This window comes from Bidens hawaiensis, unplaced genomic scaffold (genome assembly GCF_021521415.1).
Source record: "Bidens hawaiensis isolate Kalapana, Puna unplaced genomic scaffold, B.hawaiensis_p1.1 tig00017238_1, whole genome shotgun sequence".
In the NCBI taxonomy this organism is placed as follows: domain Eukaryota; kingdom Viridiplantae; phylum Streptophyta; class Magnoliopsida; order Asterales; family Asteraceae; genus Bidens; species Bidens hawaiensis.
In genome coordinates, this window is record NW_027492608.1 from 323,778 (window position 1) to 345,192 (window position 21,415).

Consider the following 21,415-nt stretch of genomic DNA (forward strand, 5'->3'; position numbering starts at 1 on the left):
TTGGTTTACAAATTACAACAAAGAGATTTTATACTAATTTGAGCCTAAACATTGTATATTTCCATACCATCTTCGAACAAGATCACAAAAGACTACCAAAATCACCACATGAACACTTGCCATTATCAAATCTATGAAGCCGTTTACTGTCTTTCACCACGATTTCCCTCTGCGTTAACACCGAAACAATCTTAATAAAACTATGACAATCTCTGCACATGCTCGTACTCTTCACAACACGAACCGCTGCTGGTTTTTCTGTCTTCAACAAACCAAACACCACTGCAAACTCTTCACTGTGATGAACCCTTGCTTCTTTATCCTCTGATTCTTCGTTTTCGGGCGTCTCTTTCCACTCATATCTGAGACTTCTTGATTTCTCAAGCAAATACCTTAATAAGACATCAACTTCTTCAAACTGAGTATCATCGGGTTTAAAGGAGTAAACTTTATCTTTAATGCTAATCCAGCTCCAATCTTTCAACTTCATAACCGTGTCATCTTTCATAGCTTTCCTCACCTTCGAAGCATCCTTCCATCTTCCTGCTGAGACATACATGTTCAGTAACATAATGTACGTCTCGGGATCTTTAGGGCTTAACAAGAGTAATTGCTCAGCAGCATAAAACCCCAACTCAAGATTCCCATGACTTCTGCAGCCTGCAACCAGTAGAGACCAAATAAACTCATTCGGTTCAACTTCCATTTTCTTCACAAACTCAAAAGCTTCTTCTAACCTACCCAGTCTCACAAACATATCGATTACGCAACCGTAATGATCCATAACAGGAACGATTTTGTACTCGTGTTCCATCATCTCGAAGTAACGTAAACCCTCGTCCACCATTCCAGCATGACTACAGGCCGAAAGAACACCGACAAACGTTACCTTGTTCGGCCTATCTCCTGCTAACCGCATGTCGTTAAAAAGATCCAAAGCCTGCAGATAAAGACCATGTTGAGCAAAAGCCGTAATCATCGAAGTCCAAGAAATCAATGTTCTCGAAGTCATTTCAACAAACGCTTTACTCGCCTTCTTTATACTACCACATTTACTATACATATTAACCAAAGCCGTCCCAACGACAACATCCGATAAAAAACCGGTCTTGATGGTCTGCGCATGAACCTGTTCTCCTTGTTCTAAAGCCACAAGATTGCTACACACTGTCAAGACACTGGACAATGTGAAAAGATCCGGCTTCAAACCCGATCTTTGTAATCTCACAAGCATGTCAAGCGCTTCAACTCCATTTCGGGATGCCACTATGCTATTTTCCGCAACATCCATCATCTGCGCATGGCCTGCAATCATCGCGTTCCACGTTACTAAGCTTACTTTCTCCAATCCATCAAACAACTTCTTCGCCTCACTAAACAATCCCATTTTCAAATACAAATACATAACGGAATTCGTAACAGGCACGTTCAATCCATACCCAATCTTTATACTTAACGAATGGACCTGCAAACCAACGTCTACAGCCTGCAACGTGCAACACAAACTCAACACGCTCGTCAAAATAAACTCATTTACCTCAACACCCTCCTCAAGCATCTCACTAAACAACCGCAAACCAGCTTCCGAATCCCCATTATCCCCACAAGCCGAAACAACAATCGTCCACGAGATCACGTTCCTTTCCTTTATCCTCCAAAACGCTTTCATCGCAGAATCCAAGTAGCCGCTGCACTTGGAATACAAATTACAAAGCGAATTCCCAACGCTGGTGTCATCCTCGAGTCCGTATTTCAAGACATACCCATGAACCTGCTTTCCTGTCTTAACATCACAAACCGCAGCACACGCGTTTAATACGACTCCAACCGTGTAATTAGTCGGGTACAACCCGTACTCCAACATATTTAAAAACACTTGAATAGCTATTTCAGGGTGTGAGTTATTCGCATAGCCTGACATTAAAGAAGTCCAAGTGACAACGTTTCTGTTAGGCAAATGATCGAACACCTGGCGTGCAGAGTCCATGGCACCACATTTTCCATAAACATTCACTAAAGATGTCATCACAAACAAATCTTGGTGGTACCCAGATTTGAGAATGAGGGCGTGAATGATTTGGGCATGTTGAAATGAATAACATTTTTGTAAAAGTGAGACGTAAGTTGAAGGCTCAAAATCCAAACTTGTTGAATTAGAAATAGATATAGAATTAGCGGTGCGTCTTTTGAATTCAGGTTCAAGTTTGGTAACAACTGAAGGTAATAAAGATGCCATTAAATTAAAGCAGTTACTTATTATTCTTCTTCTTCTTCATGTGATGAACTGTGTGTGTGTGGGTGTGTTTCACGTTATCTTCATCGATTGTGTTTGGATAATAATTGATCTCAGTGACACACAGAAGAGGATGATGGGATAACAAGCAAAATGTTTTTACCGCTAAATATTGACAAAATGTTATATTGTTGACCCGACTTTTTATTAGATTGTGTTTTTAACCAATCAGATTTTGTCACGCGTCATTAAACTAGCAGGTCACTATTTTCTTTTTTTCCTTTTAAATCGACGCGATTATCTAGGCGTCTGACAAGATTATTTTGGTTTTTGACGAGATTTGGACAAGTGTGGATGCTGGTTTGGTTAAAAATTCTATCAGATAATGACTAAAAAGTGATCGGGTCAACATACAGAATTTTAGGGTAGACGTTATAAGAATTGATTGGTTAAATGGACGTTGTCGACATAATATTACACAAACTAGCAACATGTACTTAAGATTATCCTAATCTAAATTACCTTGAATCAAAACTAACATGGTAGATAGCATGGGTTTATCAATGGAGACCCAAGTTCAAACCCCACCTACAACACTTTAGAGGACATGGATGGCTCAATGAAGCAAGATTGAGATATTTGTGATCTCCGGTTCGATCTTGAGGGCGGCCGAGTTTTACCACCGTGGGCCTTCGGGCATGTGGATTTTCTCATGAACTGGAGATAACTTGGAGGCGCTTAAGGGCTCCGTACGACTAGGTTGGGCCAGCTGGCGGTGACCTTTTATCATTAGGTCACCCCGTACGAAATACTTAGGCATTCTATATTTGTTTGCCGTTCAAATAATAATAATAATAATAATAATAATAATAATAATAATAATAATATTGCTTGCATTTATTTATTTATTTATTACTGTACGTTTGATTATCAAAAACAAAACTAAAACTGTTACTCAGCAACACCACAAATTATATTGCTTATCAAAACAAACAAATATCCATATTCAACAAGACGTGATTAACAAAAAAAAAAACAAAAACAAAACAAATATTATTAATTTTTGTACTTCATTGTTTCCTTCTCGAACCCGATTGTTGGAAATTGTTTAGCATACTCCTCCACCTCGCCCCGGATCTTTACAATCTCAGATTGAAATTTCTCATCTCCGTTCATAGTTGCAACAAAGTCCTTCAACTTGGTTCCTGATATCAATTTCAATTACAAACGTAAACACCTTGTTAGCATAGATTCATAAGCTTTTAGTTCATTTCTAATGTTAAAGCGAATACTGTCATTACTTTGAAAATATTTGTTGAAACTTGAAACTAACATGTTTGACCTCTAAAGTCAAAGTACTACTCTTTTCACATACAGCGACAGTAAGAGCTATGTAGTTAGCAGCATACAGACGATTATTTTGAGGTCAAGCCTACAAGACTGGTTTCTAAGCTTACACTCAAGGCCTAACTATATTCATTTCTAGCGACACAATCAATTAAAAGAGCTCTTCAAACTTTAAAGTGGAAAACTAGTCCGTTGACCTAAAAGTTAAACAAGTTATCTTTCGGTAAGAATATAGTAACCTGTAGAAGCTGCCTTAATTTTCAAGGCCAACTTGACTGTTGTATCAAATAACTCTGCAACTTTGACAAAATCATCTTCAAGAAATCCCCTAGATGTTAGTGCGGGAGTTCCTGAATCATAAACAAATACATTTCGTCAAATTAATAATCAAAGATCTAAACTTTGGATATTTAAATATATCATAGGGTTTTTTTTTCTAATGAATGCAAGATTTAGAAACGATGAAACATACCCATGCGAATGCCCCCAGGCACCATGGCGGATACGTCACCGGGAACAGTATTTTTGTTTGCAGCTATATGCACTAATTCCAATACCTTCTCAACTCTGGACCCATCGATACCCTGTATTCAGAAGGAAAGGTCTAAACTGCCCTCTAAGAACAAAAAAACATGGGCAAATATGTGCTGCAAATTTTACTAAACAGCCATACCTTGTTTCTTAAATTTACCAAGACCAAATGGTTATCAGTTCCACCGGATACAAGATCATATCCCCTCTCCATCAAACTCTGCAAAATCAGCAAACATAAAAATATGTAAGAAGTTTATTAATATCATTTTTCCTTAAAACTCTTTTGTATTCTATCTAGATTCCTCTTTAACATAGAGAAATTGACCTGATGAACCAAAAATCACACTTATGTTTCTTATTTAACCATATCAATTAGACATGTGTGATTTAGGCTTCTTTCTCCTACCTTAAGATGCCCACAATAACATAACTAGTTTAAAATTTTCATTTTGTGGATCTGACCTATATATGGGGTGACATACAAAAATGCAAAATTGGGAAACAAATATTAGTGTATTCAGTAAACCAGTGAAAATTTCTTGCAATTGGCAAGAACTTGTTCTTGATATGCCTTGTACTCTGGAGTTGTAGCCTATAGATAAAATAAAAATAGTCAAAAATTAAAACTTAAACTAATTTACAATGAAGGCCAAATAATGATAGTGTGTTAAACCTGTTTTAATGCAACAGCTAAACCGGCAATGGTATGATTGTGTGGACCCCCTTGAAGTCCTGGGAACACAGCTTGATTGATTTTATCTTCAAAGTCATACATTACCTACACACAGGCACATATTTAAACGCTAAACAATATGGAATACAATATTTTAAAATTTCTTGCAGCCAATTAACCATAAAAACTCACTTCGTTGCCCTTCTTGTTGATCTCTTTTAGCCCCTTCCTGTAAAAGATCATTGCTCCACGTGGCCCACGTAGTGACTTGTGTGTTGTTGTTGTCACGACATCTGCATATTCAAATGGTGACGGTATAACACCAGCAGCAACCAACCCGCTGATGTGTGCCATGTCAGCTAATAGAATAGCCTTTTGTTTGTCACAAACCTGTAACATTTATATAGATGAAGACAGTGGCGAAGCTTGGACATACACGTCGAGGGGGCCGGACTCAATATGTATAAAAAAAATCATAAAACTACAGGGGTGGACTCAAAATTTCGGTCGGAAACGGGTAAATTTACACTATGTGTAAAAATTATCGGCCGAAAAATAATAAATTTACACTACCAAGCGATAAAATGGAGGGGCCGAGCTCAAAATTTCGGTCGGAAACGGGTAAATTTACACTATGTATACAAATTTTCGCCTAAAAAAAGATAAATTTACACTACCGAGCGAAAAAACGGAGGGGGGCGGACTCAAAATTTCGGTCATGAACGGGGAAATTTACACTATATATAAAAATATTCGACCATAAAAGGATAAATTTACAATATCGAGCGAAAAAACGGAGGGGGGCGGGGCCACCCCTGGCCCCAACTAAGCTTCGTCCTTGGATGAAGAGAACTGTATTGGCCGTGTTTAAATTCCTAACGGAGTGTACTTTCTTTTGAGTCTAGAATAGTCATTTTATTGAAACAAGATTTACCTTGCGCATGCGGGCATAATCATATACTCGGGCATAGGCACTTGCACCGGCTACAATTAATTTTGGCCTAAAAAGCACTGCACTTTTTTCCATCTGTAACATACAATCAACTATTTCATAAGAAAAAAGAAACCTTGATGGGAATATGAAATATCATGCTAAACTTATAACTCACTTGATCATAATCAATATAACCCGTGCTTTCATCCAACCTGTATGGCATAGTCTCAAAAAATATTGACACGGCCGAAATCTTCTTTGTGTCGGTCTAAATGATGAAAAACATATCAAAATGACATACTTCTAATAATTTCTCATAAAACATAACCGAATTAGAAGTCGTTTGAAGATAAAACGATAGAACACCTGATAACCATGTGAGAGATGTCCGCCATGAGGAAGATCCAGCGACATGATTCTCTCATGAGGTTTCAAAAGTGCAGTGTAAACTTGAAAGTTAGCAGGCGACCCGGATAAGGACTGCACATTGACTGCAAGAAAGATGGCAAAGTTCCAGTTTCATAGGATTACAGAAAAAGGTAACAACTGGTTGGGATTTGAAATGAATGTTACCTCCCCATTTTGAAGGATCCAAATTAAAAGCTTCCAAGGCCCGCTTCTGGCACAATCTCTCAGCCATATCAATGTACCTTTAAAAATATACAAGTAATTAATGCGTATAAAGAGAGAAAATAAATAAGTGAAAAGTAGAGTTTAGCATACTCATTCCCCCCATAGTATCTAGCACCAGGATAACCTTCACTGTATTTATTGGTCATGACGGATCCAACAGCTTGCATGACGGACAAGGAGGTGAAGTTTTCAGAAGGTATGAGCTCGAATCCCTACATTAAGAGGATAGTGTTTTTAGAGAATGGAGATGCATAGTGTAATGTAAATCTAGCTAGCTGGTATGGTGTTTGTAATAATAATGAACAATTGATAGATAGTAAATGGCATAATAATAATTAAATTAGTGAGGTTATTTGAAAGTACTAGTCCTTAATTTAATAAATAGTGTGGTGAATATTAAAGGTATATGTCCACAGCAAGCAAGCATTAATGTTGATTTAGGTGGAGGTAACTCTAAAGAAGCATGATTAGAATAATGTGTACCTTCCATTGCCTGGCTTTTTCAAGCTCAATGATGTCAGCAATCTGAGGATCAATCTCCTCAAGAGGAGCATTCAATTGCTTGGTCCACTGTAAGTAAGTCAATTAAACCAACCCTAGAACGATCACGCACATGTAATAGCAAATGATAATAATAATAGAAGAAGAAGAAACGAACTAACTAACATTGGCACGTGAAAGTTGAATATCAGCAGCAGCTGTTGGATTGGGCAAGGAAGCCTAGGCATAAGATAAAATGGTTACAATAGAAATAGAAGAGATGAATTAATATTATTAATTAACTGAGAATGAAAACAATAATAAAAGGAAACCATGTAACGGAGGCGATGATGATTGTGTGTTGAAGAAGAACATAGCCTTCGAAGTGCGATTGCCATCTTCTTCTTCAGCAATAGAGAGAAGCAGATACGATGGATTGGATTGGATCGGATCTGGGTTTGGATGATTGCGGCTGTGACTGTGAGTGGCCGATGAGGTGTCAGTCCTTATCTTACCTAATAATATTATTATAAGGCTGAGGGGTGCGGAGCGCGAGAAAGGGCGCAAGAGGCGAGACGGTCGCGCCCCGGGGCGCGAGGACCACACCACCGAGGCGCGAGAGGGGCGCGAAAGGGGCGCGAGCGCGGAAAAAGAGGCAGGCGCGGGTGGGGTAGCGGCTGGGGGAGCGTGAAGGAGGTCTGGGAATGCGTGAAAAGAGCCGTTGGGCTCGTTTTTTATTAAAAAAAAAAAAAATTTTACTCTATATAATAACATACATTGCAACCAATATCAAACCAAAATCAAACCCGATTTTTTCTCTCTATTCAACCTATATCAAACCCAAACCAACACCAATATCACATACCAATATCATATACCAATATCACATACCACACCCAAAACCCAAAATCACCCCATCTTCCAAACCTTTTTTTAAAAACATGGCTGGAAATTGGTACCCAAACCTAGATTCAGATTACAGTTACGAGGATTTATGGTCGGCACCGGACCAAGCGATGTTTTATTCGGGGTCGCAACAACCATCCGGCTTTCAACCATCCAACATACAACCGTCTCCTAACTTTGTAGTTCCGGAGACACAAGAACCAGAAGGTGAAGCTGCGGGACAAAGAAGACGCGTCCACCGGAAAAAACAAATTGCAACGGACGGGTCGGGTTCGGCTTCGACCGGAAGGACGAAACGGAAAATCACTCCGTGGTCATCGGATGAGAAGGAAGCCCTGTGTCGGGCTTGGATAGTCACTTCTGAGGATCGGCGTTGCGGTAATTGTTTTAACGTTTTTAAAAATGATTTTTAATAAAAAAGTTAAATGACTTACAAATTTATTTATGCATTTTGCAGCGGACTACCAAAAGAGCAAGGTCTTTTGGACAAAGGTTAGGGAGACGTTCTATTCGCTCGTTGGGAGTACAGAGCGGAACGCCGATATGATTTCGGGTCGGTGGACCGAAATCAGAAAATTTGTCGGCTTGTTTACTAATCTGTTCAACAGGAACGCCGGTCGTATGAGACCAAGAGGTTGATCGAAGAAGACCAAGCCGAAGAATAAGAATAATGTTTTTTTTAGTACTTTAATTTTTTTTTAGATATTAATGTGTTTTTTTAATTAATGTGTGTTTTTTTAAATAATTTATGAGTTTTTTTAATAATACGTTTTTTTAATACATTTATAAAAAAATAAAAAAAAAACCACTCGCGCCCCCTCTCGCGCCCCTCCACACCATGCCCCGGGGCGCGAGCACCACTACCAACACCCATCTTATCAAGTTTCTCTCTCTGCCACACGTCACAATATTATTGGCTGGCGCCCCCACTCGCGCCCCCTCTCGCGCCCCCCACACCCCTCAGCCTAAGGCTGAGGGGTGTGGGCCGCTAACCGGGGCGCTAGAGCCCCTCCGCTCGCGCCCCGGGGCGCTAACCCCACACCACCGGGGCGCGAGCAGGGGCGCGAGCGCAGAAATCCAGGCAGGCGTGAGGCTGGTCGAGGGAGAAGAGAGAGAAAATGGACGTTGGGAAGGTAAAAAGAGCCGTTGGGAAGGGATTAAATTAAAAAAAAAATATTTTTTCCCTAAATAATACCTCATTTCATCTATAAAATACCTCATTTCACCCATATCAATCACCACAACTTCAAAATAAAACCCAAAATCAACCCATCTTCCCAACTTTTTTTTAAAAAAAAATGTCATCGTACTCGATGATCTTGTATTAGATTATTGTTATTATTAAGTATTATTGTTTGTTTAATTTTTAGTATGTTTTTTTTTGTAATTTGAATTTTAAAAAAAATGTGTGTTTTTTTAATAATTTATAGGTTTTTTTAATAATACGTTGTTTGAATATATTTATAAAAAAATAAAAAAAAAATCGCTGGAGCCCCTGCTGGAGCCCCTCCACACCAGGGCCAGGGGCTCCAACGGGGGCTCCAACACACCCCTTATCCAGTTTCTCTCTCTGCCACACGACATAATATTATTGGCTGGAGCCCCCACTGGAGCCCCCATTAGAGCCCCCCACACCCCTTAGCCTAACTATTTAGAATAGAAAGCGATTGTCGCCACTTTCTCAATCCTACTTTTGTTTTTTATTTGTATTTATTATATCTATCACGGACTGGGTGGTTTCAACTTGGCTTGTGGCCGATCTTGGTTTAAAACTCCCTCAAAGTTAAGTTTCTTCTCAAGGAGATAATCTTTGGTTTTCAGGTCTTTCTTGCATTTTTGAAAGAACCTTCTTCCTTGATGTTACTTCATCCTAAGAGTCGAAACTCTCTGGCGTAACGGAGACAGGATAAAATCTCTGTTTTGGCTTGATTTTCCACTAACGGTCTCTCGAAAAAAGTCTAGTGCTTGTATTCGTTGCCTCAATCCTTTTATTTAAGTCTCCATCTATCTTCTCTACAAATAAATTTAATCTTTAAAAAAAATCTTTTCAATTGTTCAAAATATGATGCGATACTCATATTCAATATTGTGTAACAAGTAAACTATAATAATAATAATAATGGTGGTGGTGGTGTGTGTGAATATGGAGTTTGGCAATTGAAGAGGTAGGTCCCAGCAGAGCCCAGTTGGTCCCGCAAGACTCACCTTGAACAGGGACGTCTGCGCAAAGACCATCTGCTCCCGCAGGACCCACCATGCTCATAGAACCTTACGCGCAGTACGCAAGCTGTACACGCAGGGAAAGCCTCCCAATGGTGAAGTACCCCGCCTGTTCCCGCAGTTGCGGATACAAGCCATCAGGGAAGGCTACCCGCAGACAGCAGGGCTACACGCACAAGACAATAGATACTTCAGTAGTCACATGAAGGAATGAGCAAGGCGGGAACAATCCCGCCTAAATGAGCCAGTCTATGATTCTGAAAGATCTTTTGTACTATGCCTACCAAGGTATGGATAGGACAGACGATCTGACCAGAACAACCCATGAGCCAATCACAGGGTGACAGCTCACCGACAACAGTGCGAGGAGGAGCACCCTCTAGTACTGTTCGTCACTATTAGCCGCTGCCTACTCACCAACCCTTACTGTGGGACATGCACAGCCTACAGTTGGTGGAATAGTGTTACTATTGGCCGTAACCTTTTCACCAACCAGTATGGCCTGCGTACAATCCACAGTAGGCGGGACGTGCATAATCTACAGTTGGTGGAATAGTGCAGCCGACTTTGTCACTGTTGGCCGTAACCTACCCACCAACCAGTATGGCCTGTGCATAGTCCACTGTTGGTAGAACAGGAATACTATTCAGCCGGCTGTACCTGCTTGGAAACCTACCTTCGGCTATAAATACTCCAACATCTTGGAATGGTAAGATCATCTGCTATCCAGTTATCTAGCAATCTCTTAATATACACTTATATTCAGAGCAACCTAGTCTGATTCTCACGCCGGAGGGTGGTCACAAGGAGGAACCCCCCTTTCTCAGTGACGAGCTTACGGTGTTTGTTTTGCAGGTCTCCTGGAAGAACAGCCTTCTCAGCTAGACCTCATCCGTGGGAAACATTACTTAACCCCCAGATTATCTATAATCTGTACCGGGTCACTTAGTGTTTCTTCATTGGCGCCATCCGTGCATAAAAGCTAGAACTATTTTAGTTTTTTCACAATTTCTGAAGAAATGGTTAACGTTACTCCGGTTCAAAGGCCAGTAACCGACCAAGAAACCCCGATAACAACCCCAGCAACTGGGGGGAACACCGGCGGTTATACAATCCTTACGAACACTACCCCGACTACCCAAGCCGGGGCAAGTGGAGTAAATATTCCATTGGGGTTCTCCGATACCCAACTGGAAAAACGAATGAAGGTTCCTCGCCAAACACTAGATCAAGTGAAGGCGTGGGCCGAAGCACGGCAAAGAGAATTCCAAGCCGAATTGGACGAACGCTTGCGTTCAGTTCAACAGGCTGACGAATTCGCCAGTACTCGCCAACACCTCAATATGAGCAGTGACTGCGAGTACTCAGACGACGAGTTGGAGTCCGACACCGACGCGAACCCTCGCCATAAGGCGAAAGGGAAGCGTAAGGAAACGGACGTCCAACCAAAAAGGAATTTTGGGGAAGCCTTTAAACCAATCGTGGAGAGAAACCCGCGTGACTTTTCCAAAACCTTTAGACCAACTGCTACAAATGCAGGGAAGTCAAAGTTCGCAAGGGACATTGCGGAAGCAATCGCCCCGAGAAGTGCCAAACAAATGTCCAACATTGGCACTTATGATGGTCTATCCGACCCAGACGACCATTTGAACAGGTTCATTGCGGGGGCTACCGTCAGCAACTGGACGGAACCCATGTGGTGCTACATGTTCCAGATGACTCTGGTCGGAGCGGCCAGGGCATGGTTCGATCGTTTACCGATCCACCACATATATGACTGGGCGGACTTTCAGAACAAGTTCAGCCAGCATTTCAGCCAACAGAGGAAGTACACTGAAGAGCAGTGGACGATCCTTAACTGCGTGAGAGAGGAGGATGAATCTCTACTAGACTTCATCACTCGCTTCAACTCCAAAAAGCTTAGTCTCGGCAACATAAGTGAAGATCTGGTTCGCGCCGCCTTCATCCAAGGCGCCGAATACCCGGAACTTATCCGCACATTGACGGGTAAGGATGGCATGCCATCAACTTGGGATGCCATCATGACGGCGGCAAAGCGCTTTGCCGAGACGGAAAAGCAACTGGGAAGGGATCTTCCCCAGAGTACACACCTCTACACGCAGAGGACCAGAGAGAACAATGTCCGGATCGCCCGGCAGAACAAAAAGAGGAGGCTAGGTATTTGGCAGTCAAGGGTAAACTTTGACACCTCATCCAGCTCTCGCCCTCTTGTTGGCGGAAGGGACAACACACACCCTTCAAGCCGAAAACACCGGTGGACGCCACTCACGAAGAGCGTCACGGAGATATTTGCCACGGAAAAATTGCCATGGCCTAAAGCCCCATTGATCCGGCAGAAACCTAATGCGGATCAAAGCAAATCCTGTGATTTCCACGGGACAAAGGGTCATGGTACTGAAGAGTGCACATCCTTGAAGGATATTATTGAGACATTTGTCAAGGATGGAAGGCTTGCACATCTTGTGGCATCGATCAGGAAGGGAGGAAGGAATGACAACCGGTACAGAGGTAACGGACGAAAGCCCGTCGATATCAGCATCAACATGGTTCATGGCAAGGTCAGAGGAAGAAAAAGACGGGTGGCAGAACCATGCGCGTGGAAGGAAGCTGAGGTGCGCTTCCCGCGAGTGCCAGGAGGCCCCAGCAAAGAAGGCCCCATCGTCATCAGAAGCCAGCTGGGGCACTACATCACTTCACGCACTCTTGCTGACAACGGCGCTTCGTCGACAGTGATGTACAGGCAGTTCTTTGATAAGCTGGATGATGAAGACAAAGAACGCTTGGAAACGGTCTACGCTTCAATGGAAGGGTTTGACGGAAGTACAGAAACACCCCTGGGTATCCTATCTTTCCCGTTACTCTTACTGATGGGAATCATTCACGCACAGAAGACGTGGATTTTGTCGTAATGAAAAAGCCACATCATACGTACGACATCCTATTCGGAAGAGACGGGATGGCAAGATTCAACGCCGTGGTATCTTCAGTCCATGGCATGATGGGATGGCCAACAGCTGAGGGTGTAGCAATGATCTCTGGCATTCCCCAGGTATGCATTGCATCTGTTTCATCTAAACCCAAACCGAAAAAGGCTAAACCAACCATCACTGAACCAGAAAAATGGGCCTTCAATGGCAAATACCCCGACCAGGCCGTTACCATTGGACCAACAATCGTTGATCCCACCCGCACCTTACTCAAACGCTTACTGCAGAAAAACGCTGACATCTTTGCGTGGGCACCAGCTGACATGACTGGTGTACCCCGAAGTAAGCGGAGCATAAGCTCAAGTGCGATCCAGCTGTTACGCCAGTCGTACAAAAGCGCAGAGTAATGGGGCCTGAACAAACTAACGCGTGTAGAACCCAAGTCAAGGAACTCCTTGACGCAGGCATCGTACGCGTTAGTAGATATCAAACATGGGTTGCAAATCCCGTAATGGTACCGAAGAATGACAAACAATGGCGCATGTGCATAGATTTCAAAGATTTGAACAAAGCATGCCCCAAAGATTGTTATCCGTTACCAGAAATTGATCTCAAAGTGGATTCGTTGGCACCATTTCGCCTTAAATGCTTCTTGGATGCGTATAAGGGGTACCACCAAATCCACATGGCCATTGATGACCAGGACAAAACCGCATTTCGGACGCCCGATGGTACATTTTGTTATAAAATGATGCCATTCGGACTTAAGAATGCAGGGTCCACGTACCAACGACTAATGGACAAAGAGTTTCATGCCCAAATCGGGAGAAACTTGGAAGTCTATATGGATGATTTGGTCATCAAAAGCCTCGAGCCAGAGGCGATGTTGAAAGACATTGAAGAAACTTTCAACACGCTCCGAAAGATAAACATGAAGCTCAACCCGAGCAAGTGTTCATTTGGGATGGAAGAAGGGAAGTTCTTGGGAGTCATTGTTACTAAAGATGGCTTTAGAGCGAACCCTGAAAAGGTCGAAGCCATTGTTAAAATGGAATCACCTACCACCATCAAACAGGCTCAGACACTGAATGGACGACTAGTCGCACTTAATCGCTTCTTGGCAAACCATGCGGATAAGTCGTTTCCTTTCGTGTCAACATTGAGAAACTGCTTGAAGAAAACGCACTTCCGCTGGACACCAGAAGCGGAAGCAGCTTTTCAGGAGATTCGGTCACGCTTGATCGAACTCCCAACACTTACAGCACCACAAGCGGGAGAGGAGTTAATCCTATACCTTTCCGCAACAGATAGAGCAACCGGGGCAGTCCTGCTAGTAGAACGAAAGGGCATCCAGATGCCAATCTATTATGTTAGCCGTGTACTAACAGACGTAGAAACCCGGTACTCTACCCTCGAAAAATTAGTCTTAGCACTTATACACGCTTCACGCAGGTTAAGACGATATTTCCAGGGCCACCCAATCACCATTCTCACCAACTTCAAACTCTCAAACGTTCTAGGCAAACCCGAATTATCGGGACGTCTAGCCAAATGGGCAATTGAATTGGGAGAATATGCAATTAAGTACAAGCCAAGACCAGCCATAAAAGGCCAGGTCCTGGCCGATTTTATTGCAGAAGTCCCCGCTTCGCGGGAGAAAGAGTGCCAGGAGGAGGCTCAACCCTCCCCAGCACAGGACGTCAATGATGTCTGGCGACTCTACACTGATGGAGCAGCCAGTAACGAGGGTTCAGGCGCAGGGTTAAAATTAACCAACCCAGCAGGCCAAGAATATACTTACGCTATTCGGTTGGATTTTCCAAGTACGAATAATGAAGCCGAATATGAAGCATTCTTGGCCGGTTTGAGAATTGCGCGTAAGATGGGAGTGAAAAACTTAGAAGCCCACGTGGATTCCATGCTGGTGGCCAACCAAATAAATGGGACGTACACGGCTGTGAACGACACCATGGCCCTGTACCTCGCCCAGGCAAAAACCCTTATGCGTGATTTTAGTGATTGTAAAGTCATACACGTCAAGCGCAGCGAAAACAAATCTGCGGATGCGTTAAGCAAGCTTGCATCACTAGCCTTCACCCACTTGGGAAAGGACATCCGCATTGAACTCCTCGAAGCACCATCAGTCCCGCACAAGGAAATTTGTGTCATCCAAACCAGTACAGAAACGTGGATGACACCAATAATAAATTACCTTGCAGCAGGAATACTACCAGAGTCAAAAACACAGGCAAGAAAACTACGCTGTAAAGCACTGAATTATCAACTCGTCAATGACATCCTTTACAGACGTAACTTTCTTGGCCCACTCTTGAGATGCGTGGACAACCAAGATGCCGACTACCTCTTAAGGGAAGTACACGAAGGCATCTGTGGGATACACGCAGGTCCCCGCGCTGTTGTAGCCAAGCTAAACAACGCGGGATACTTTTGGCCGGGGATGCATACGGATGCACTGGCATACATCAGAAAATGCAGGTCTTGCCAGCTTTACGCACCTAACATGCATCGCCCAAAAAACGAACTGGTTCCAGTCACTTCTTCGTGGCCATTTCAGAAGTGGGCCATCGATGTGACAGGCCCATTTCCTACAGCAGCAGGAAATGTTCAGTTCCTAGTGGTAGCCATCGACTACTTCACCAAGTGGATAGAAGCAAAACCTTTAGCCCAAACAACCGCAAAGCATATCAAAAAATTTATTTGGGAATTTATAATTTGTCGTTTTGGACTTCCACAGAATTTGGTGAGCGATAACGGTACCAACTTTGCTGACAAGAAGCTACAACAGTGGCTAAAAGAACTTCAAATCACCCACACCTTTACCTCAGTGGCACACCCGCAAGGTAATGGTGAGGTGGAAAGAGCAAACAAAAGCATCGTTGATGGCATAAAGAAAAGACTCTCGGAGCACAGATCCGGCTGGGTGGACGAGCTTCCGCACGTCCTTTGGGCAAACAGAACGCTGAAGAAGGCCAGTACGGGAGAAACCCCGTTCAGCCTCACTTATGGCACTGAAGCCATGGTCCCGGTCGAAATTGGTCTACCCTCACCAAGGGTCTTGAGTCAGCCAGAAGACAATGATGCGGAAAGACGGTTGGATCTTATGCTAACCGAGGAACGCAGAGACTTAGCCGCAGTGCGTGAAGAGAACTACAAACGACAAATGCAAAAGTACTACAACACGCGGGTAAAACTCTGCAACTTCAAGGAAGGAGACTACATACTGCGTAACAACGAGGCTTCAAACCAAGAGCGCTCAGGAAAGCTGGCCCCGATCTGGGAAGGGCCATACATTATCAAAGAAGTCCTGGGAAAAGGCGCATACCGGCTTGAAAGGCTCGATGGCACTCCTATCCCAAGAACATGGAATGGAGCTCAATTACGCAAATGTTATATGTAGATCAATTCCAAACTTGTAAAGAAAAGGCCTAGAGCCACTTCTAATGGAAATGATTCTCCTTACACAATGTGTTGATAGCCTTGCCTTTAACTTATGAACTTCCCATGTGCCGGTATTCACCGCACCAATGCGTGAAGAAGTAAGTAGTTGCGTGTGGAAGGCGGCAAAACCCGCATAAACACAACGCTAAAAATGATAAAAAGTTCTAAGGAAAACCTACACGCAGGTCAGATGTAAGTTAAGTTTAGCCATCCTTGTAAGTGCAAGTGACGGTCTTGCCCGCACAATCACGAACAAGGAAGCAAAACTTCAACCTATCATCTACCACGTTCAAAGGTTAACTTATACTAAAAAATAATAAGGAAAACCTACACGCAGGTCAGATGTAAGTCAAGTTTAGTCATCCTTGTAAGTGCAAGTGACGGTCTAACCGGCACAATCACAAACAAGGAAGCAAAACTTCAACCTATCATCTACCACGTTCAAGGGTTAACTTATTCTGAACACTTAGAAAATTTCAAGGAAAAGACAAGGAAAACTTCCACGCAGGATAAATGTAAGTTTAGCCATCCTACTAAGTGCAAGTGACGGTCTTACTCGCACAATCATGAAAGAGGAAGAAAAAATAAACTTATAATTTACCATGTCAAAAAGTTAACTTATCTAAGTACTAAAGAAATTGACAAGTGTAAACATGCGTTAAATAAAGAAAAGGACAAACACATTCTTTATTTCAACTTGAATATTACAAACATTGCTGGGTATATACCCGCATACAAAAAAAAGTAAGAGCAAATATCTACGCTAGTGGTGGAAAGGGATCTTTTGGATCATGCTTCAGGACCACTCCCACTTGGACCCGCACCATCAGCAGAGTGTGACGGTTCAAGGAAAGCTCTAAGGACAGCAAGCCCATCGTCAGCAGCAGCAATTTCATTTACCTTCTCCACCACCGGATGCGGGAAGGCAGCATAATGGTTCACTGCTTGGTCATAAATAGTTTCGGTATCCGCATTATACAAAGGGAAGTTGGAAGGCGGGACGCCTTTCTCAGCAAACCCTAGACCAAGCAGGAAGCCGGTCCGTTCCCCATCCTCATGAGAAGCGTTGAGGGCTGCGCTCATAGCATCGTCGTAAGATGTCTCTGAAAAGACCCGATGCACAACCTACAAAAAATGTACAAGTATAAACTTCTATTCTACCAAGGAAAGCGTGACGACATAAAGCTAAAATACCTGAGGCAACGCTTCTCGAAGAAGCCATTCCTTGGCTGCCAGAGCTTGGGTGCAGGCGCGTTCAGCTTCGTTCTTATTAAGATTGGCGAGAAGCACATCCTTTGCAGCGGCCTCTTCAACGCCCTTAAGCTTCTGCTCGGTCTGCGCAAGCACACCCCTCTGGTCCAGGATCTCTTGAAGCTTCTTCGCATCCTCCATAGCCAAGGCATCATGAGCCTGTTGAAGAGCCTCTAACTTAGCTTTAAGTTCTTCATTCTCCAGGCGGAGAGGCTCAACAACAGCTTCAGCCTTGGTGGCCCTCTCGGTCGCGTTCCTCGCAGTCTCCTTAGCTAGCCGAAGCTGTTCGTTAACAGCTTGGGCAGCCTTGGAGCGGGCCTCGAGTCGCGCTTGAACCTCAGCCTCGAGGGCCTTGAAGGCCTTCTCCTTCTCCGCAGATACTGCGGCCAGTTTTTGGTTCTCCTCCCGGAGAGCACGCGCCTGAGATATTTCTTTAACACGAGCTGCTTTCAACTTGTCGTTTTCACGACAAAGCAGCTCGACGCGTGGCTGCATCCGGGCCAGGAGAACCCGAAGCTCGTTGGTTAGCCTACCCTCCTGGTAGCTAACCATGGCTTCCCCCAACGCACCATGGGGAGCAGCGTGGCGAGCCCAGTCCACGCACTCCACAGGTGTACGAAGGGTTGTTCCTCGGCGTATGTTCCATCTTGGAACATACACTTCATTGGAATCCGACACTGCAAAAGAAACAAAGCAGTTAGGAAAAGATGATAAAAATTACATAAAGAACAAAGGAACCCTACGCACCTGTAGGGTCGATCACAGGCCGATAGCCACCGAACCCATCACCTGAACCTAAGGGAAATCCATCCAAAAGGTCAGGCAGATGGGAAGGTGACAAAGATCGGCGAGAAGCCCCGCGCGTACCTGAAGGTCCAGCCGTCGAGGCCGATGGCGGAGGCGGCATGGTTTCCGCCGCAGTCGATGGCGGAGGCATGGTGTCCGTCGCGGACGCCGCCGAAGAGTCAGCAGCAACAGTAACCGCCGGCTCGGTGAACGATGCTGTAAAAATTGCACTCACCGCCGGCGGTGACGTCATCTCGGCTGGAACAGTCGGCTCAGAATGAGCAACTGAACCAGCGGAAGCAGGCGCAGGCGCCTGGGTCGACGCCTCAGGTAGGCTGACCAAGCCTACCGTCATTGGCGGAGAGGTTGTACTCGGCCCCTCACCCTGGAATGCGCCAACATCCACACCTGCGTAAAGAGGGAAAGTGTTAAAAAGACTTGAAGAAAAACTATGAAGATAAAAGCTAAGAGAGTTGTACTTACAGGGTTTCTTCCGCTTGAACGTACGGACGGGCGGGGACGAACCCGATGGAGCCGGTCTCTTGATGCCGGTCACCGTGGTTGTCATTGGTTCTCCAGAGGTAACAGTTTTAGCCTCCGGAACAGTGGTCTTCTCACCACCGGGCTTCCCCCCCGCCTCTTCACTATCTGACTCAGTGTCAGATAGGAGCACTGGATCGGCTGTGGAGGCCGCCTTCTCCTTCCCTTTCCCGCCGGCAGCCCGCTTCTTCCGCACTAGTGAAGGACCATCTGCGGATTCCTCAGAAGAAGACAGGGTGTAAGGAATTCCAGCAGCGGGTACAGCACTGAGGGGTGGAGGGGAGAATAACGCCTTACCTGGCCGCCGGTGGCTCAGGATCTCGTGGCCCAGCGGATAAACCTCCACAAACCGATCCGCTGTTTGCTCCAGGATGGGCAATTCGTTCTCATCAAGAGCACGAGTACCCATCCGCACAGGATCGTCAGCTTCCCGCGGGTACAGGAGCGACTCCAAATTGTTCCCCTCTAAGAGAAAAGAAACAGTTAGAAGACAAACTCATATCAGCAAAAAAGACAAGACATACCATAAGGAGTAGAGTTCAAACCGTATTCGAGAAGGATGGGAACCTGAGACGCCTCCTTCCACACCCGGCTCATCCAAAGCATCACCATCCCGGACTCCGCAAACCGGTAAACCGGAGATTGGACCAGGGATATCTTCGAGAACCATTCCGCCTCCTGGTAATTGGGGGCGTGAAGGCTCGGAATTGCTTGGCCATTTTTAAATTTCATGGCAAGGGGGACGGCGCGGGCGGATATGTAGAAGAACTCCCGCTTCCACGATCGGAGACTGCGCTCGGTCGCACAAATCTTTAAACCCTTGATACGGGTTGTCAGGGTGTACCACCCCTGGATGCACCTCCAGGTATAGAAGGTCATCAGGCGGTCCACATGGGGCTCGATGCCCAAAATCCGGCACACCCACTCAAAATGGCGAATCTTGGCGACAGCCATAGGGTGCAGCTCGGTCAAATGAACACCGTGCCTCTCAAGGACACGGTAAACAAATTTTGTCAATGGGAATCTAAGATTCCCATAGACAAAAAATGCAGCATAAACCCCGATCTTGCCTCTGGGGGTATCGTACACGGTCTGGTGGGATTCAGGAAACTCAGGCTCGAGGGGATCGAGCATGAACTTCCTGACAACATACCGGTACTGATCGCCGGGCAGAGCACACTGGCACTCGCCAGCAGTACTCCTGTCGTCGGCCACAGCTTCAGCATCACGTGAAGACATCTTGCAGAAGAAGAAGAGAACGATTTCGAGAGAATGCTCGATTAAATAAAGGAGTATTCGCCGGAAATCGCCTTAAAGATGAAGAGAAGAGTGAAAAGTGTGAATTGCAAATAACCCTCTCCCCCTTTATATAGTAATCGCAATTAATGCGGTGAATTTAATGCGGAGGAGAGAGAAATCGAAGGTGCAATGAAACTATGACACGTGGCAAAAAGCAAGCTGGCAACAGCTGTTGACAGGACGCGTGCCAGTAATTTCGCGGCCACGCGCCCGAAAAATCGTGCCCACGCGCCTGAAAAAGCGACTGGAATGACCATGTTCTGTCACGTCACCATAACTTCCTGCACGTCCTGACACAGTCAGAAGAAACCGTCGCACGACGTTTCAGATGTCTGGACTGTTCTTATCCTTACCAACCTTTCGAATTTCAAAATTCAAAATTCAAAAAGATTCAAAAGTAAGCGGGAAAATACCCCTTACCTTGGCAACCAAGTAACCATAAGACGGATGCAGGTACAGTGTTCGGGCAAAACCCTTCACATACCTAACACCTGCAGGGAATTGAAGCCAAGAAAGTCCTGGCAACAAAGTAACTATAAGGCAGGTGCGGGTACAGTGTTAGGGCAAAACCCTTCACATACCTAGCACCCGCAGGGAATTGACGCCATGGGTACCTTGAAAGTAAAGTAACTGTAAGACGAGCGCGGGTACAGTGTTAAGGCAAAACCCTTCACATACCTAGCGCTCCGCAGGGAATTGAAACCAAGAAGGATCTTTTGGGCAATGCTTGTAGAAACGGAAATAACATCCCCGCATAGCGGGAACGTCGAGAAATACATTGTCTTGAGGCTCCAGGATGGAATTGGTGGTTTAAACATAATTGATCACTATGTTCAAAACCACTAAAACCTCAAGGAGAATCCACACAAGTGACTCAACGCTCCTGACTTGCGAGAAGGTTACATACCTACCCGCATCATACCCAAAGATCAAGCAAAAAAAATCGGGAATTTTTGCAAGTGACATTAGGAAATCCGCGGGAAGAATCCCCACGGAGAACCTTAAAACTAAAAACCTTTTCAAAACCCCTTGCTTAAAGTCCAAAAGTTCACCTCACTTTATTGAACATTCATGAGAAGAACATTGGACTGGGGGGACTTGAAGAGGTAGGTCCCAGCAGAGCCCAGTTGGTCCCGCAAGACTCACCTTGAACAGGGACGTCTGCGCAAAGA

The 21,415-nt window shown here is 44.5% G+C and overlaps 2 protein-coding genes across 2 annotated transcripts; both read right to left on the minus strand.

Annotated features, from left to right (window-relative positions):
- Window positions 1-2,257, minus strand: LOC143553441 (pentatricopeptide repeat-containing protein At3g49170, chloroplastic-like). The gene has a single exon (XM_077043440.1). It carries the CDS (start codon window positions 2,234-2,236, stop codon window positions 83-85), a length of 2,154 nt encoding a protein of 717 aa, XP_076899555.1. The 5' UTR covers window positions 2,237-2,257; the 3' UTR covers window positions 1-82.
- Window positions 2,258-3,232: 975 nt separating this feature from the next.
- Window positions 3,233-7,236, minus strand: LOC143553442 (serine hydroxymethyltransferase 2, mitochondrial-like). Its single transcript, XM_077043441.1, has 15 exons — window positions 7,167-7,236; window positions 7,021-7,074; window positions 6,838-6,924; window positions 6,445-6,566; window positions 6,295-6,371; window positions 6,088-6,212; window positions 5,897-5,989; window positions 5,722-5,814; window positions 4,980-5,177; window positions 4,788-4,892; window positions 4,641-4,706; window positions 4,254-4,331; window positions 4,053-4,164; window positions 3,820-3,930; window positions 3,233-3,438 (listed from the first exon to the last, which is right to left on the minus strand). Exons 1-15 carry the CDS (start codon window positions 7,230-7,232, stop codon window positions 3,290-3,292), a joined length of 1,536 nt encoding a protein of 511 aa, XP_076899556.1. The 5' UTR covers window positions 7,233-7,236; the 3' UTR covers window positions 3,233-3,289.
- Window positions 7,237-21,415: the final 14,179 nt, after the last annotated feature.